This window comes from Varanus komodoensis, unplaced genomic scaffold, assembly GCF_004798865.1.
Source record: "Varanus komodoensis strain SLA01 unplaced genomic scaffold, ASM479886v1 scaffold9, whole genome shotgun sequence".
NCBI lineage: Eukaryota > Metazoa > Chordata > Lepidosauria > Squamata > Varanidae > Varanus > Varanus komodoensis.
This window is the reverse complement of record NW_025336598.1, coordinates 24521589-24541571: the sequence shown is the minus strand read 5'-3', so window position 1 is coordinate 24541571 and position 19983 is coordinate 24521589. Positions and strand designations below refer to the sequence as shown.

General features: G+C 38.6%; 1 protein-coding gene across 8 annotated transcripts in view; it reads left to right on the top strand.

The window, feature by feature from the left end:
- The window catches only part of CLOCK (clock circadian regulator), a 46291-nt gene that overhangs the window by 15689 nt on the left and 10619 nt on the right, over positions 1–19983 (top strand). For 6 of the 8 annotated variants that reach the window (XR_006413507.1, XM_044417721.1, XM_044417716.1 and 3 more), the window contains 12 exons: positions 4606–4732; positions 5156–5247; positions 6855–6914; positions 8382–8530; positions 12487–12578; positions 13223–13312; positions 15558–15678; positions 16583–16696; positions 17191–17309; positions 18071–18153; positions 18339–18445; positions 19669–19816. Coding sequence is in view for 7 of the 8 variants with exons in the window: in XM_044417721.1 (XP_044273656.1) it covers positions 5201–5247; positions 6855–6914; positions 8382–8530; positions 12487–12578; positions 13223–13312; positions 15558–15678; positions 16583–16696; positions 17191–17309; positions 18071–18153; positions 18339–18445; positions 19669–19816 (1130 nt within the window). In the remaining variant the exon portion in view is untranslated. The remainder of the gene's footprint in view (positions 1–4605; positions 4733–5155; positions 5248–6854; positions 6915–8381; positions 8531–12486; positions 12579–13222; positions 13313–15557; positions 15679–16582; positions 16697–17190; positions 17310–18070; positions 18154–18338; positions 18446–19668; positions 19817–19983) is intronic. The other 2 variants (XM_044417722.1, XM_044417723.1) reach the window with 1 other exon arrangement.

Sequence of the window (19983 nt, the reverse complement as noted above, 5' to 3'; positions counted from 1 at the left end):
TACCAGAGCATAGACTGAAGTCAAGTTATCTCTGTTCAGATAGCTGGGCCACCAGCCAAAGTTTCTATAAGATACTCTATCTGAGCCTCAAATGACTGAGATGGCTCCCAAAGAACTATAAACTACAAATCTGCTCCTTCAGAAGAGAGTGCAAACCCAACCTGAACAGTTGTCATCTTCAATCTGCCGATCACCTGCTAGCAACATCTTGGTCTTGTCTGGGACTGAGTTTCACTTTGTAAGTCCTCATCCAGTCTGTTGTTGCAGCCAAGCACCAATCTAACACATCTACTGCATCTACTTCACCTGATGAAGAGAGGAAATAGAGGAAGTACATGGCAACACAATACCAAACTGTGAATGTTCATCCTTAGTGGATTCATGTAGAGTTAAATACCATGTAAAATAAAACTAACCCCTGTGGAATCTATTGTTGGAGAATCTATAAGGCCAAGTAATATTTGGCCTTTGGGACTTAAAAAGATCCATCAAGTGACACACAATTCAATAAAGGCAATGAGATATTGTTTCTTTGCCACTCTTACTAATCCTGATGGTTACCTGACCAGAGACATGAACCAGTGTTCAATTGCACCTACAGTGAGTTTTTCTTATCCAGCATTCAAGGTGCCTCTTATTTTTCTCCCTTGTTTTTAGTTCTGGAGTATACCATGGAGCCATACAAGCTCTGCTTCAGAGAGGGCACTGAGATGAATGATGTCAATCAGCCTGGCCATATCTGCATACCCCAGTACAACCAAGCTTTTGATAGGCAAACCAGCCATATCAGCTGGAATCACTCCCCAGAGCCTGTTGGAAACAGTTTGGATCCATCAGCCTCTAGGGGCAGATGATCTTAATTGATTCCCCGTTCTTGCAGAACAGAAAACTTTCCATAAGTTTAATCTCACCAGCAATTATCTGACCATGCCAAAGGGACCGATTCAAAGCCAGATCACCATCTGTACATCTACCTGAAAAAAATAAGTCCAGAAGTATGCCTTGCTATCTAGAAAAATACAAAGCATCCCATTTCACTAGATGATGCTCCCCTGAACACAGTGATCTGGTTCATACATAAGAAGAAGCCACCATGACTGAATTCCCTTGCAGGACTTCTTGTTCAGGCAGCCACCACGGTGATAGTGGGATGTTAAGATGGTTGACAAGCCACTCAGAACCCATGGGTTGTTTTAGAGTTGCAAATGGCTTGTTAGACACCCCGAGAACTTGCACTCACCTCGTTCTCAGATAATAGCAAGCTATAGCATGCCTCCACTGCAGCTTGAAGATTCAAAAGAGGCACTACTGCAACAAGGAGCCCTACAGGGAAGTTCAACCACTAAGTCTTCATGTCCTATGTAAACCAGAGAAATTAAATTTATTGATGCAGAAGATTGTGCTATTGGTTTTGCCATTTGTTCATTAGCTAGGATCCATACAGCAACATTAGTAGAATTCAGTTTTATTTGGGTTTGGTCATTTATCTTTTAATAACAGTGGGCTTTCATACAATATAAAATGCAATTCCTTGAAGTATTTAGCCCTCTTTTGACTTTTTCACATTTTGGAATGGGTGTACCAATCAAAATGGGTGTAGTCAAAATCTCACCATGAGGTTGCAAAGTATTTTTTTATAGCACAAAAGTTCAGTCAATAAAAAGTTGACTGAACTGAGTATAATCAGAAGGCACTTGTTGGTTATATAACTATCATTCCATTTGCTGTGACATTCCTGAATAAGCTCTGGAACAACCTACTACCTTCAGAAGTCATATACTGTAAGTAATTGAATGGAGTCCACCTGTGTACAATTTCAGCACCACACGATCACAGATTAAATATACCTGTTTTGGGAAAGACCTAGATTTTGTAGGAGAGCATATCTAAACAGCATCATGAAGGCCACAGTGGTATCAAACAATCCCTGGATAAAGCTGTGCAGAAGCACTAATTAGGGCTAGGTTGTACAAACATATTTCAAACTATCAACATCCTCCAGACCACCACTGAATCCATTATTACAAAATGGAAAGAATATGGCTCAACTGGAGCTCTGCTTAGAGAAGAAAGTCCAACAAAGATCAGTGACTAGTAAGTAGGGCCTTAGAGAAGCAACCAAGAGGCCACTGGCAGCTCTGAAGGAGTTACGGTGATCCACAGCTGAGATGTGAGAAATCTTTCATGGGATATCTATCACTCAAATGCTCCACAAAGTTGGACATTATGGAAAACTAGCAAGAAGAAAGCTGTTGACAAACACACATCACAGCCCAATTGAAGTTTACAAAATGTCATGCGGGAGGCACCACAAACCTGTGGAAAAAAGTTCTCTGATCTCAGGAGACCAAATTGAACTTTGTCTGGCACAACAATGATTAATGCCCTGGGAACACCAATCCCAAAGTTGTATGCCTTATTGTAAAGCTTTTCTTTGGTGGGAACTGGGAAACTGGTTAGGATTGAGGACAAGGTGGTCTGCAGCATACCCTGATCCTGAGTTGTTTAGGGCTTTATATAACTCATAGGCAGTGAGTGCAGGTGTAACATGTATGCAGTTGTGTGCAGGAACTTAGGGTTTCGTGATGAAATCCCAATCCCTCATTTGGAAAGTTTTTACCTCTTTTTAATCTGGCATGAAGACAGGATGGGTGTAAAGCATAAATCCCTCCCTCCCTCCCCCAAAAAAGCCATGTTTTCAAATTGGGGACCATGCACTTAACCAAACATAAGTCAGTCAAGCATACTCACATAGTTCTGCTATGAAGTGGATGTTCACAAGGGGAAAAAGTATCAAATGAAGTTCAGAACGGAAGGGAGTAGGGGGCAGAGGGCACTGATGGAGAGAGGCAGTGGTGGCATACACTATTGCCAGGCATAGTTTGTCAAGCAAGATTATCAAAAGCAATCAGGTTTTTCACTGCTGCTGTAATCCTCTTGAGCAAACTGTGCTGAGGCCACCCTGCTTCATTTGAACATCATAACAAAGCAACCTGAAAAAATGCCTTCCTGTGTAACCCAACAAGAAGTCCTAGGTTCTCGGGGAGGTTGTGCATAGTTAACAAACCATGCTGAAGCCACCTGGCCAGGTTTAGACAACACATCCAGCCATCAGGAAATAAACATGGGTCACAGCCCACCATGGCTGTGTTGTGCAAGTCGATTCACAGAGACACATCACATAGACTCTTCAAGATGTTACTGTGGTCACCTATATCAAAAGTAGCTGTGAGACCAAGAACTATCAGGGTCACACTTCTATTCTTCTCCCAAAAGTCACTCATCAAAGTGCCCAAGGCTGATTCCATTCTGAAACCTAAACCCAGAATGAAATAAATTGAGGTCAGTTTAATCCAGTAGCTGAGAAACCACTATCTATCTCAAATGCATTATCTAGAAATGGGGTGGGGGGTGTTGGACTGGATTATAGTATAAATCTCCAGATCCAGGAAGGGTTTTTTCAGGAGTGATCACACCACCTCCTTCTTCAAGTCCACAGGGACCATGAGTGCTTGGCATTTCCACCTGCTTCAACCCAGCCTCTATCATGGAGCCTGTTGCCTGGAGACCAGATGATGATTCACTACTCACCTGAACCATCTAGCCATCCATTTGCACACTCCAAAATGTGGATCCAATCCATTGTTAAGAAATCAGGAACTGGAATACTGCAAGCCTTGCAGCTATTCCCTTTTAACATTAGTTGTTTAATTAGGGTTAAATCATAAGGGAAGCTTTTACTGTCCTCTGGTCCATGTGCGAGCTAAATGTGAACCAGGGGCCTGGATGTCAGTTCTGAACAAGCACCTTTGTTTTAGAAGCATCAAAGCTCATGGGAGCAAGAAAATGGGATAACATAGTACGATGCAATGTTGTCATATTTTCTTACTTGGTATAGACAGAGAGGAAAGTAAGGAGAACAGAGCATAACTACATTTCCTCTGTCCCAGATATTTTGGGCTGTTTTGCATTCTGGTGGCAACAAAATATTTCAATTCCAGGAATAATGCATGTATGTGTGACAGTAATAATAAAATGTTTGTGTAACAGTGGGCTGAAGAACCGAGGGCAAGTGGCATATTTGCATTTTTTGGGTCAAAGATAGGATGGGATCATGCTTCATCTTTTGAAGAGGAATCAGTGTGATAGGATGATCCTGTGCCAGTTCAAATGATGCAAGCACAGCTGAAGCAGTGCAGACACCAGCATCACAGGTTCATTCATACTGATAGTATGAAGTTCACATACATTGGTGGGGTACTGGGCAGATTGCATGAGTAGCTTAGAATGCATCTAGTGGTGAACTGAATGCAGACATAATTTAAGGCAGCCTTTTCCAAACTGGTACCTCAATATGTTTTGGACTACGGGTCCCAGTTCCCAGCATCCCATTGGCAATGTTGGGAGGGGCTGATGAGAACTGACATTCGGGTGAGACAGTATCAAAGACCTTAAGGGAAAAAAAGTGAGTTGTCTGTTCAAAGTACTTGAATTATATTGCTTTGCTCCTGCCATGTATAATTAAAATCGGTAGTCATCCATTATTTTATGTGAAAACATTCATTAGGTGCAGAATTCTAGTAATTTTAAATTTTTCTTTAATAGTACTGGAACAGAACTTAATGATCTTCTCTGAAGAGTACATTTTGAGGGCATTCTTATCTTACAACTGACTCCTTCTGAAATCATCATTCTAGAATCTTGCCATTTATCATCCAGAAAAGTATAAACGGTAAAAAAACACAAGATTATGCTCAGATAATTGGGATACAGTACCAGAAAGAGGAGAAATTGCTGCAAAAATGTTTGCAGACATTGAAAGAATGCTAGTTAGGCCCAGTAAGGACTTTATTATTCCTAGTGGGGTTGTTTATTTTTACTGATAGTAAAATAAATCAGAGTAGTTGGTACCAAATCACAAACTGCCTTGAATGTTTACCCATTTTTTACTTTAGTCTGCCATCTGGAATTGTGGGGAGGGGGTTGGGGAGTTTTTTTTAAAGAGGCACAATACCAAAAGTCTCTTGGGTATGTAGAATTAGTTTAATAGTTCTTTGGATTTTGCACATTGTTTCTTGTAGTAACAACAGAGACTTCACTTGAGGAAAATAATTATTTGAAAGTTAAACTTTCTTCTGTTTTAATTCTTTCACAGAGCAGAAATACAAATGTCTACCACAAGACTAAAGTGTGATATGTTATGTTCTTTACCGTAAGCACCCATAAAATGAGCTCCATTGCAGACAGGTAAGTCATTTTTTAATTTCATTTATTTTTATTTAAGTATTGTTACTGATTTATGACTTGAAACAGAATTCTGAAGTTAGGCCATGTATTCAGATGTCATAATAATCATAGTTTACTGCAGAGAGAATGAGCTGCAGCAGATGTCTAGCTCTCTTCTCTCTTATCTCCCCTGCTAGTTTGTTTAGAAGCTGCACAACTTGGTGGTTAACTCATAGATGATTGTGGAGTTAACATTTTATCTCCACTCTTGTATGACAACTTTTTAGTTTTTAAATCAGTGGCTTGTCATTCCATGTGAACTAGGTCTTCTTACTGAAATTTGATGTTGTGTTTTTATTCTAGCTGTATATGCATTTTTATTCTATTTCTTCTTTGTGTTTTGGAGAAATTGTTGTGAACCTGCCAGAGAGCTTTAACTGTTGGGTAGTATAGAGATGATAATAATTATAGTCATTTAAAATTCGCATTAACCATAGTTTGTTGATTCACACTCCTGCTTGTGATCATGCCAGAGCGGGAGTGGAGAACAGAGGAGCATGTGAGTCCATAGCTCACTGTTGCTAGTTCTCAATATGTTAAATGACAGTTTTGTGTAACTTTAAAAACAGCTAGTATCTCTTCATGTTTTATAACAGGCTGTGACAAGCTTCAGTTAATGGCAATGCAGGATTACAAAGATTCAGTGAGGATATGTCCTCTAAATTATATCTGTGGATAAAGATAAAGTTTATAAAATCTATTCCAGTACAATTCTTAGAAATAGAATTTCTTTCAGGATCTAGATAATTAGTAATATAATAGAGCAGGGAGGGGTAGTTCTGATGATGATGATGTGTTATTTCCTTTTTACTGTAACTATATTTATATATACACATACCTTTTCAATATTCTTTAAATTTTTATTAAGGCAATTGGACTATTGTAACGCGCTCTACGTGGGGCTACCCTTGAAGACAGTCCAGATACTTCAGTTGATGTAAAATAGAGCTGCCAGGATGCTGTCAGGGACTGGTCGTTATTCTCACATAACTCCGGTCCTCTATCAGTTCCATTGACTTCCCATTGAGATCCAGGCCCAATTTAAGGTGCTGGTTATCACCTATAAAGCCCAAAATGGCTTGGGACCAGTATACCTAAACGAATTCTTCCCCAGATGCCCTCCCACCCCTAAGATCAGCAGCAGAGGCCCTGCTCCGGGAACTCTCCTTGAGAACATACTTAGAGTAGGACCTTCTCTGTGGTGGCGCCCAGGCTATGGAATGTGCTCCCCAGAGAAGTCCACCTGGCACCGTCTTTATATGTTTTTCGGCGCCAGGTTAAGACCTTTTAATTTAACCAATATTTTAACGATAAAATTTTAATTATTATGAGAATTATTTTAATCTAACTTATTTTATTAATTATTTTTATATATTTCAGTTGTGGTATATCTAATTTATTGTTGTTTAGGATACAGATGCTATTATTTATTGTTGTATTTATAGATTGTTGTGAGCCATCCAGAGATGGAAGTGATTGGACTGGCTAGAAACATCCTAAATAAATAAATATTTTAAATAAATAAATAAAAATAAAACTGTCCACTAAAACTTGTTTTTCTCTTGTAGAGATGATGGTAGCATATTTGATGGTCTTGTGGAAGAAGATGACAAAGATAAAGCAAAGAGGTATGCTTTGTGTCTGTGAATTGATTTGAGACAATTGGAACTCTTCTTGATAAAATCTCTTCTAATGTGGGGGATGTCCTGTATCCAGCATTTTGAAGTGCATGCGCAGTGCACATGTATCTTACATACATTGCCAGGCAGATGGACATCTGTCTGATTGATAGTGCTTTTGTCCTGTTAGAGGGAGAGGAGAAGACTGAATCAGTGCCTGCCTTTTCATTTTCCCCTCACGACAGCTGACTAAACTGGCAACTGACTGTGGGATCAGAGGACTAGATATTTGCATTCAGATTGTTGCTCTGTACAAAGATCACTGGATGGGGGTGGAGGGGGGGTTTGCTTTCTGACAGGATTAAAAATTGCAAGATAAGGTTAAGAGGGTATACCCTCCAAAACCATAAAACAGTTTAATTTCAGATTATTGAAGTTTCTTTTAAATTTACCAAACATCCAAATCATACTTTTTTCTGATACACTATTGTAAGACAAGAATGGGGTATATATTGGTTAAAAGTATTTGAGGGTTAGGTATGTAATTTACAAAGTCTGTTGTTAATTGGTCTTTGGTCTCTTCTAAAACTATTGTGCCTGGACAGTGAGAAATGTTGAGATTCAAATAAATCCATAATTTGTCTTGCAAACTTGCAGAGGCTTGGGTTTTTTTAACTATTACTGACCACTGAAAGGAAATAAATCCAAAATTATTCTTGATGTGCCTGAGCACTGAGTGTGCCTAAAGGAGCTATTTGTATTCTAGCAAAAAGTGTAAAGATGTATACCCACTGTGTTCCCTTCTATTAGTTAATAACATTTAGTCAAATTACTATTTAAGAAGAGTACATTTTATTTGACAGTTAACATTTAAAACACTTTAATGTGCCAATCCCAAATTAGTCATGCTTAAGTTCCAGTGGAATCAGTGGGACAAATTATAGGGCAAGAGGTGGGGAAGCTTTCCTTTTTTTTCCCCTGGTAGTTTAAATTTCCTCCCTATCATTAACACTAGTGTGAGAGAAAATAACTATGCCTTGTGGAGACTGGCATTGTTCTAGGATCCATTTGGGTAGGATGTTGGGAGAACTATGGATGTTTGTATCCTTTGTATCCAAGGCCATACTTGAAATGTTCCATTTTGGAACATTTGTCAACAGGATAATCACTGGTGGTACTTCTACATGCAAACCTTTCTGTGGGCATATTGAGGGTACTCCAGAGCAGAGATGACAGTGTGTCAGTGGAGGTCCTTTCCTGTGGAGCAGTAACATTTCTGCTATATCTAATGATCCTCTCAGCTCATCTTCAACAGGATTTTGGATTGTTCTATTAGTTATGACTATCTTGAATCGTATTTATTTCAGTGGGGCTAAGTGTGTCTTATTTAAACCTGGATCTGGCCCACTAACCATAAAGAACCTGGTTAAAACCCCTTTCCCCTGAATTGACACATTTTCTTTTCTTTTTTTAAAGAGTATCAAGAAACAAGTCTGAAAAGAAACGCAGAGATCAGTTTAATGTGCTTATCAAAGAGCTGGGATCCATGCTTCCGGGCAATGCTCGAAAGATGGACAAATCCACTGTACTGCAGAAGAGCATTGACTTTTTACGGAAACACAAAGGTAATTCTTGGGATGTTAAATTAAAGCTGTGAAATTATTTAAGCCATCAATTAAGCTGTGCAGGATTTTGTCTATAATTCATAAAACATTTTGGTCTGTGAGATCTTGAGTAGCTAGTAGAAATCACTGCTTTTAAATAAGGACATATATAAAATAATAATAATAAAGAGAAAGAACAATACCTCAAAAATGAGAAATAGAGAAATACAAATTCACTATGCCTATCAAGATAATGAATGAATTTTCTGCAAACAGCTGAGACTGTTAGGACAATAGAAAAATCTGCTTCATGAGGACTTCTAAGAATAACTTACCTTGTGCCTAACACACAATATATGCATTATCTCTAGAAATTAGGAAAATGAGAACACGATCTAATGTTCTCTGCCCTTGATGCCTGGCAGCCTCAAGTGTGGAGGCTTATACAGTGCTGGGTGTGAGGTGTGGCAGCTTGTACCCTGCATTTCATTTAGATAACTAGGTGTCTACATAAAACGCCACAGAGGGGAAGGGAAGGAAGGGAGGTGCTATTTGGATATGGCATGAACGCAACCTTCTTCCCTTGCCACCATTCCCCACAGCCCACCGTTTTAGCCCTCTATGAGGCCAATATCTGACTTCACAGAGACAGCAGCATAGTCCCTTTGGTGTTGGCGGTGAGTGGGGTGCGACAGGGACTCTACCTTTGGAGTGTCAACTCAAAGAATTTGGGACTTTGGAGATGTAACTGCATATAATCCTGTGCTCCTTCATGGATCACTGCCTTGTCGTGGCGAAGGGCCTTGCGTAGCTCAATGAAGCTATGAGCGATGCCGTGCAGGGCCACCCAAGATGGACAGGTCATAGCAGAGATCTCTGACAAAACGTGATCCACTGGAGAAGGAAATGGCAACCCACTCCAGTATCTTTGCCATGAAAACCCCATGGATAGTACCAAAAGGCAAAAAGATATGATGCTGGAAGATGAGCCCCTCAGGTCGGAAGGTGTCCGGTATGCTACTGGGGAAGAGCAGAGGGCTAGTACTAGTAGCGCCAGAAAGAATGAAGTGACTGGGTCAAAGCCGAAAGAACACTCAGTTGCAGATGTACCTGGTGGTGAAAGGAGAGTCTGATGCTGTAAAGATCTATACTCCATAGGAACCTGGAATGTAAGATCCATGAATCAGGGCAAGCTGGATATGGTCAAACGAGATGACAAGACTGAACATCGACATCTTAGGAATCAGTGAACTAAAATGGACAGGAATGGGTGAATTTAATTCAGATGACCATCAGGTATACTACTGCGAGCAAGAATTCCTCAGAAGAAATGGAGTAGCCTTCACAGTCAATAAAAGAGTAGGAAAAGCAGTACTGGGATACAATCTCCAAAATGACAGAATGATCTCAGTTCAAATGCAAGACAAAGCATTCAACATCACAATAGTCCAAGTCTGTGCCCCAACCACTGAAGCTGAAGAGGCTGAAGTTGACCGGTTCTGTGAAGGCCTGCAACACCTTCTAGAATTAACACCCAAAAATGATGTCATCATCATGTGGGATTGGAATGCTAAAGTAAGAAGCCAAAAGATAACTGGAATAACAGGTAAGTTTGGCCTTGGAGTACAAAATGAAGCAAGGCACAGGCTGGTAGAATTTTGTCAAGAGAATATGATGGTCGTAGCAAACACTCTTTTCCAGCAACCCAAAGGACAACTCTACACATGGATGTCACCAGACGGTCAACACAGAAATCAGATTGAGTATGTGCTCTGCAGCCAAAGATGGAGAAGCTCTATACAGTCAGTAAAAACTAGACCAGGAGCTGACAGGCTCAGATGACAGATTTTATTTTCCTGGTCTCCAAGATCACCGCAGATGGGGATTGCAGCCAAGAAATTAAAAGACGCTTTCTCCAGGGGAGGAAAGCTATGGCAAATCTAGACAGCATACTAAAAAGCAGAGACATCACCCTGCCAACAAAAGTGCGTATAGCCAAGGCTATGGTTTTCCCAGTTGCAATGTATGGCTGTGAAAGTTGGACCATAAGGAAGGCTGAGTGGTGAAGAATTGAGGCCTTTGAATTGTGGTGCTGGAGGAGACTCCTGGACCACAAGGCGATCAAACCGGTCAGTCCTAGAGGAGATCAACCCTGACTGCTCTTTCGAAGGCCAGATCCTGAAGATGAAATTCAAATACTTTGGCCACCTAATGAGAAGGAAGGACTCCCTGGAGAAGAGCCTAAGGCTGGGAACAATAGATGGCAAAAGAAGAAGGGGATGGCATAGAATGAGGTGGCTAGATGGAGTCACTGAAGCAGTTGGCGTGAGCTTATGTGGACTCTGGGGGATGGTGGAGGACGGGAAGGCCTGGAGGAATGTTGTCCATGGGGTTGTGATGGGTTGGACACGACTTCGCGGCTAACAACAACAACATAATCCTGTGACCCATCAGACAGTGTCAGGAGGCGACAGAATTGTGCCCTAAATAGAATTTTTTAGAGCAATAATTTTGAACCATTGTATTTCATGGTATTATCTCTAGTTTGAAGATTGCAGTAATGTTCACATGAATGCATGAGTCAAAGGCATACTACAGTGCAATTCTATGCATGTTTAGATACAAAGAAAAGAGCTACAGCCCCCAGCATACCCCAGCTAAGTTATATTGGTTGTGCTGGGAGTTTTAGGACTTATTTCTGTCTAGATAGGCATAGGATTGTTTCTTAAAGTAGTAATAGTCTCTCTTTTTGTTTTTCACCTGCATTTTCAGCTTTTATTTGAAAGCACATCGCTTTCAACTGTACTATTTTCAGTTTTAGGTCAAAATAACCCAGATGCATCAATTGTTCTGGGCTAGTGTCCAATGTCAGGATTGATGTAGATAAGGGAAGCAAAGGCTGTGACAGTAAGAATGGTTTGGGGGGTTTCTAAAACATTAATCTATGAACTTCTATTCCATTTCTGAAGGATATCTTTATTTTAAGAGTGGTTGATGGAACAATTTAGAATTTAATGGTGAAGTAATTGTTTCTAAATGCTGAACAACTCATCCCATTATTTATCTGTCTGTCCATCTATCTGTCCAATTTCCTTTTGCCAACCAAACCCCCCTCACTACACTTTTAAGTGCTAGTCATGTTTTCTTAGTCATAGTCCATTCAATTCCCTTTTCATTCTATAGTATGGATGGGTACAAATGCCTGTTTCTGTCTTTCTCCTGCCTCCTGCCTTAATGATGTATATGTGAGGCATTTATTCAGAGAGTATGTTGGATGGATTCTCATTCAGTTTAATCAAATCTTGTATCTTCATGTAATGCAATTGCTACATTTTATGTAATCAAGTAGTTTTCTCTTTTATGAAGTCATATTTAAGTTTATGCCTTGTGTCTGTATCCTTCACAGGGTTATAATTCAGTATAATTGAAAATAACAGCTGTTGACTGCAGGCAGAAATTTCAAAAGTCATTTGGCTGCTGGAAAGATCATCATAAATGCATGGAAATCCAGTGGATTTTGGACTTTTATATAAATATTAACAATTGACATTTAATGTATTACTTTTGCAATTCTCCTCATGCAAAATGGGTAGCCGCTGTTGGAGAACAACAAAGATAAGACTCCCTTGTACTTGTAGAATCCTGACCCATAAGTAATGAAACAAATTGCAAAGTGATCAGACTTCTTTCCTCACCCTCTTTGACATCCCCCATTTTTCTGTGTTTCTTTTCAACACCTAAAGGTAGAATATCACCATAAGTACAATTCCATTTATTTGTGTTTATGTTTTAAAACAGCCATCTTTGATTGCAGACTGGCACAGATAATGAACTTTATTTTACTGTGTGATGGAGGAAAAGTATTTGCATCATTGTTTTGCTCTAAGGAATCTCTTGAATCTGTTAAAAGTTAGTATACAATGTTGAATATGTGTATTTGAGAAACTGCATCTTCAGGTAATTGCTTTTCTTTATAGAAATCACTGCCCAGTCAGATGCCAGTGAAATCCGCCAAGACTGGAAACCTACATTCCTTAGTAATGAAGAATTCACTCAGTTAATGTTAGAGGTAATGCATTTCTATTCATTCTAAAATGTGCTTTTATTCTCCCATTTTCTCCCTTTATAAACACTACTTTATGATGTTATAATGTATTATATTTCAGCTTTGCACTGTAGTTAGAATGCTGTTACCCTGAAAATGTGCCAAAATATTTACAAAAGGAATGTTCCATGTATAAAATGATGCTGGGGTTTATTGGGGCCAGTGACTTGGACCATAGCAGCCCTCTGTTCTTTAAATTGTGTTGTCCCACTGCCTTTTCCAAACACTATCTAAAGTGTTGCTTGACTTTCATGCTGTAATTGTTTTGGATTGAAGATGTATGAAGGTCTGCTGATTCAGTGTGATACTGCCTTATCTTACTGGAGAGGGTTGTATTTTAACTTTCTGTACCTCTTCTGTGGATTGTTCAGTTGAAAGATGGCATAAAAATAAACCTGAACATAATAATAGTGTGTATTTCTCCTTACTGAAGTGATAGTCAGATAGTATTCAGTACTACCAACCATCTTTTTGGGTGGGAGGGTAGTTAATTGTTTTTCTCATCAATTAAGAACAGAAACAAGAAGTGAATTTTGTGGGAGGTATGATAGACAAATAGTTCAGTGACTTATTTGTCTTTTCTAACTGTCCCTTTTGTTTAATTTCAGGCTCTTGATGGTTTTTTTCTAGCAATCATGACAGATGGAAATATAATATATGTATCAGAAAGTGTGACCCCATTACTTGAACATTTGCCAGTAAGTATGAGCAACAATCATAAAATACCACATTTATTTGATCATTGTATGCATTATATGATTCTGATGCTTAAATGGTATGCATACGTCTTTAAGGGCTTCATATTTTAATCCACTGATGCTTCTGTTACCTTCCTCTCTATTTTATGATATGTCTCATTTGATGCTGATATCACTTCAAGCGTCCTTGAATCAGAAACTTTGATACTCATGCCACTTCAAGAAGCCTTGGATTAGAGAAATTAATCTCTGCTCTTGTACACACAGTCACCACAGGCTGGTGGTGAGGATAGATTGGGGGCAGGCAATGTGGTGCCTGCATATACCACTGCTTCTCCTATGAAGTGCCCTGCTGGTGCCTGTAATTATTCTAAATGATTAATTTTTGCGGAGTGGGTGGAAGACATAGCCACGCAGAAGCAATCTGAGAAAGTAAAGATGGTAAGAGGCCAATGTTTCTCACTGAAGTTCTTCTGCTCACCGAAAGGAAAAGAAAAAAGAAAAAATGAACCCAATTGGCCACAGCTAGGGAAGTGTGGAGGATGGAGATGGCAGTGGGGTAACCAAAGGAGAGTTGAAGTGACCCAACAGAATGGGAAAACCAGGGCTAGGTTAGGGAGGGTTTGACCTGGTATGTGTGTTTGTGGAGGGCGGGGATAGGGAGATGAGGGCTGTGGTAGTCTATGGAGAGCCACAGGAAGAATTTGGGATACCCCAGGAAGGCAAAGTGCTGAGAGGTGCATATGTATGTATTTGGGTAAGTGATGCTGAAAGAAGAAAGAAATTAATGACATCAGTGAGTAGATCTTGTGTGTTTGGGAGTGAGGGGAGGTTCAGTGAGTTTGGGATGGAATGATTCTGAATGGACGGGAAAGAATTGAATTACCAGGATGAGTGGTTCTGGTGTGCTGATGATGTGTCTTTGTTTAGGGAGTGATCCTAAATGAAAAAAGAACTGTGGGTTCAAAAGTGTGGTTTCAGTTTTCAAACTTCAAACACCACTTTTCCTAAGGATGTAGATTCTGTAGCTAATTGTCTTTTTAGGCTCAATGATTTATTTTTCTGTGAAAGTGGTATTTTGTGACTGGTTGGGTCCACCACAATATGGTAAGCCATTTTGTGATTAATCATGACACTTTTCCAACCCAACTTTTGCCAATTCCCTTCGCATTGCAGCTCTCCCATTCTATATCCCGCACTTCTCCTGACAATCCCCAAATCCTAACTGCATAAACTGATCCCTGTCCAAACCATCCCCCATTTACACTTTCCAGAAACGTTGTTTTAAGTAAATCCTTAGTTCTGGCAGCTGTTAAAAGTAATGTCTCCTTAGAGGAGGTGGTGGGCACTGAGAACTGTCAGGTCCAAACTTAAAATCTAGAGGATTTCACTGTGAAAAGGATGCTCTACTCACCACCCCTTTGACCAGGCAAATCTTTGCATTTTAGGTAGATAGCAGTTGTGCCCCTTTGATATCCCAACAGTTTTTTTTTTTAAATTAACAAAAAATTAGCACATTTCTGGCATTTTTTTTTAAAATAGGCAGCAGATCAGTGGTGGTTTCTACAATGTACTGCTTGGGCACTTTGTGGGGGCTATCATTTCAGAATGTGCGTAGCAATCTCCAAGGAAAAAGGGAGGGGGGGTGGAATCCATGGGAACTGCAAAAAGGATTGCAGTCAGAGCAGGAGAAGGAGATGAGTTCTGCCACTCAGGCCTCTGGGATACTTGTAGGAAGACTGAGCAGGAAGGAGGTGGGGAATAATCCACAGTGTGCATGATCTGTCATGTGCACCATCAGTTGTTCCACATACAACTGATTAGCATATTGGCACAGTGAACTCATCCTCACTTTATTTTAAAGAAATAATTTTTAAATACTAGATGCCCTGAAACAGCAGAGATATAAAGATAATTTTACAATCAAAATTGGTCACTTTCAGTCAAATACGCCATTAATGAAAAATACTTCATCTGTCAAAACAGAGGGGGAGGTTCTTTTATGTTTTAGGTAGGTATATAAGTAACCTTTGCTAACTGCTTATGAAATAACGATCTTATTGTAAAAATATAAATATTTAAACTTTCATTATATTTCAGAATGACGTACCATTCAGGATGTCATGTTACAAAGTTTATGATTGTTAAGTTACCTCTTTGATGGATTTGTTAGTTGTTTTGCATTCTAAAGTGACATTTCACAAGATTGCATTTTAGTTTTCATTTATTTATTTTTCTCTTTTAGTCTGACCTTGTGGATCAGAGTATATTTAATTTTGTCCCAGAGGGGGAACATTCAGAATTTTATAAAATACTGTCCACTCATCTGTTGGAAAGTGATTCATTGACCCCAGAATATTTAAAATGTAAGTTGCATTATTAAATTATCTCACAGATACAGAGAGAAGTCCTAAAGCCTTTATTTTTTAAAAGAGCGTTTTAGTGAAAATATAATTACTGATTCCAAAATCATTAAAATTTTTGAAGTCATTTTCATACTTCAAGTAAACAAAAATAATAACATTATGCAGAACAGTGGGACCTACAACAAAATGTTGCTGTCTGAGATTGCTTCTGTTTAGTGTTCCTTCATCCATGCCCCTATTCACAGTACTCCATTCAATAGCCTCTTCTACCTGGTTTTTTGTTTTTCTCCTCAGCAGCCAGTCAGCAGTCCATGGCCACTGAGCATGCTAAATCTTAATTGAGTTGTTTTGGGGATAATGATAGAAATAAAGGAATGATGGGTATGTGTATTGATACATTCTAGATTTCTAGATTCTTGCATCAGGAATAGAGCTGTGTTCATCTATGATTTCTTTTCTGATATCACCAGAAACTTTCCAAGAAACTTGCCTTTTACCCTTTGTTAATCCATTAAGGAATTGTCATTATCCAAAATTTTATAATGCTCACAGTACTATTGGCATAGAGCATATATTTTAAAGTTTACAATCCTATACAAACTTAACTGCGAACAAGCCTCCTTGAAGTCAGTATGATTTTCTTCTGAGTAGGCACATACAGGATTGAAATGTAAGTTAATATCTCAGGTATAGTCCCTGATATTTTGGTAGCAGAGCTGGAAAATATATGGGACCTCAGAGGGCTACTCTCAGTTAAGGTTGTGGGTGAGATGACACATTGGTAAGATTATTTTTAATGTTACTTCTGTAGGTTCTCGTGTCACTGTATATTATTCAGGTATATCAGCTTGTGTGTTGATACTCATCTTGGCATTTCATGATATATTTCTTTTTGTCATTGCAGCAAAAAATCAACTAGAGTTCTGTTGCCATATGCTCCGAGGGACAATAGACCCCAAAGAACCACCTACATATGAATATGTAAAATGTATAGGAAACTTCAAGTCATTGAGTAACAGTAAGTTAATTGCACCACATGCTGTATTTAATAAATATCACTAGCTATGTGCATTTGAAGAGAAGGAAATCACTTGTTTATTGTTACTTTTTAAAACACTGACGGCATCAGTCCTGTCAAGGAGAATCATTGACAACACTACTGCTGCAGAGCTTTTGACTGCATTTCTCCCTACCAATATTCTGCTGACCGTTTAACAAACACACTTGCTCTTCTCCAGCTGTTTCTGCTGCTCTACTCCCCTCAGTGCTCGGGGAAGGATGGTTTATTTCAAGCCAAGTACATACATGTCTTTCCTCTCAATGCTCAGAATTATTGTGAGGATAAAATGGAACTATGTAAGCCACTTTGGGTTCCTCGCAAGAGGAAAGAAGACAGGCTATAAATTCAATGTGATGATGATCATGTTTATGCTAGATTATTAGTTATAATTCCTTGCTTGTAGGTCATGCTTAGAAATTGTGGCCATTGTCATCCCTTTTTCTTCACCTTAGTGCCTAACTCTGCACATAATGGTTATGAAGAAACTATCCAGCGGTCCCATAGGCCTTCCTATGAAGACAGAGTTTGCTTTGTAGCCACAGTTAGGTTGGCTACTCCTCAATTTATCAAGGTATGTTACAATTATTGTACCTTCAATGTCTATATTTTTCTTTTTGTATTTTGCATAATCTGAATTGTTCACATTGAATAAATAATAATCTAATTAACCATACTCCAATCCAGGAGAAGGGTTTGTTTATATGAATTTCCCTCTGGATTGGATGCTGTGCATTCAAACAGCCACTTCATATATGGTGGTCTTTGTTGAACTAGGTCCAAGCAAATATCCCCAGCGGATGGTTGGAGCATTTGGCTTTCACAGCACTAACCACCTGTTTATAAGACTAGAGAGGGTCACATGGTGGTGACTTCTTCTTAGAGTTGAATCTCAGTGCCTTCCATGTAGCAATTTTAAAATCTGTGAAGCGGTCCTTCATGGTGAAGGTTTAGTGATGAAGGTTTATTTATTAAGAATTTCCTCTTTCAAGAAGAATGTGACATGTGAATTGCTACAGTGCAGTCCCTTCCATGTCATCTGGCACATTCCTAGATGTGAAGGGAAGGGGTAGGTGGGTGACTAAAAATGCCTGTTCTTTTGTTGGTTCCCTACACAAGATTTTTGTGGTCTTGAGCTTGCCCTTATCTGATAAAACAGGCATATCACATATTTGGGCTACAGTGGGAAATTGTTTGAATTATCCCTCTTCGAAGCAGCAAGGATTTTTGCATGTTACATTCATGTTAATTAATTTACTTCTTTGGAAGGTTGGATTTCAGATTTTTTTAATTAGAACAAAGCAAGTCTGAGAGACTTACTTTTTATTTTTTTAGGAAATGAGCACTGTTGAAGAACCTAATGAAGAGTTCACCTCTAGACATAGCTTGGAATGGAAGTTCCTTTTCTTGGATCACAGGTGCCATTTCATATAATGTCATGCTATAACATTCTGTTACTGCAGTGGCCACCAAATGGCATTGGCTAATAGCATTCATTTCTTATAGTGAGATACGAATTGTACTTTTTAATTGAATACAGCTTAGTTAAATTGATTTCTTCTATTCTGAGAAATAAAGTAACAATTTCTGTATCATCACCCAGGGCACCACCAATAATAGGTTATTTACCATTTGAAGTGCTGGGGACATCAGGCTATGATTATTATCATGTGGATGACCTAGAAAATCTGGCAAAATGTCATGAACATTGTAAGTAAATGTCATAGTTACTCTATATAAAATATGGCTGTGAGAGGGTAGTGATATTAATTTACCAGTAGAGTAATTTTTAATTGCACCTAAATAATTTACAATTTAAATGGCAATTTATCATATTTTTCATGCATGTCAGTGTGTGGAAATGAGCATTCATTAAAACTTTAATCCTTAAAATGTGATCCTAAGAACTGCACAACTATTTTTCTATAGCTAAGAGAGTTTTAGACTAGTAATTTTCTCTTCTTTTCTTTCAATATGTCTGTTGCTTGTTTGGTTTTAAATGATGCTAGCATAACAAAGACAAGTGGCAAGTTGAGACAAATCGAATTATATGTAATTGTATGCAGCTATGTATGCTGCCCCGATGTTCAGATAAGTGTTTTGGGGCAGTAAGCTGCACATTCAGATGTAAGTAATCTATCAGTTGAAGAATTGATGGCAAAGGTTTTTCTTTAAGTGTTTGAGTATTAATCTGTTCACAGTTCCAATTGTTCCCATTTGGAACCATTATCATTGTCCATATGTCAACCTGAAAGCACAGAAATACAGTTCTAGAGTATATGAGCATCAAAGACCTTCAATGAACTCATGTTACATCATAAACAGTAGTCAAGTATGATCAGTACTACAGCACCAACATCTAACAGAAGTGGACTTGGGTTCTAAGCCTTTTTATTTTGATTTGTTTTTATGTGATGTCCAGTCCATTCAAAATAATTGTTTAACCTTAATTTCTGATCAAATGAAAAAAGACATAAGGAGTCAAGATCCATACTATATTGATTGTATATCGGGTGCTCCAATACCCTGTTTTGCTTCTGTCTAAAAAGATAAATATCTGGCTTGTGATTTTCTAACAGTCCTTTTGTCATATAGCAAGCCACTTTTGAATCAGTGAAATTTCAAAGCAGTTTGTACAATGACATAGTAATCTGTTGCTCAGGAAGAAAAAGTTTAAAAAATGCACCTAAAGTATGGTTCTGTGCATCATTGGCTTGAGTATGTGTGTGTGGTTTGTTGTATTTATAACCATTTGTATGCCATCCTGAGGATCATTTGATTAAAAGGTGGGTTGTAATCTAAATATATAATGTTGGGTTGTAATTTGTTTCCTTTAATTTATGTTTTTGTATACTGCCATTGATTCCACTATTTAAATCCACATCCCAGAGTTGGCATCTTTTGAATTAAATGTTTATTATTTTATTCTTTAGTAATGCAGTATGGAAAAGGGAAGTCCTGCTATTACAGATTCCTCACAAAGGGGCAGCAGTGGATTTGGTTGCAGACTCATTATTACATTACTTACCATCAGTGGAATTCTAGACCAGAGTTCATCGTATGTACACATACAGTAGTAAGGTAATACATTTTCCAACTGTATTTTTGGGAATTTTATCAAGCATTCAGAAAAAAAATCTAGTAATGCAGCATGGGACTGCTACATACCCACTGATTATGTTGCTCCAATGGAAACAAGTGTTCACTCAGTTCAAAATTGATGCTTCTAAAAGCAACCATAGAAATTA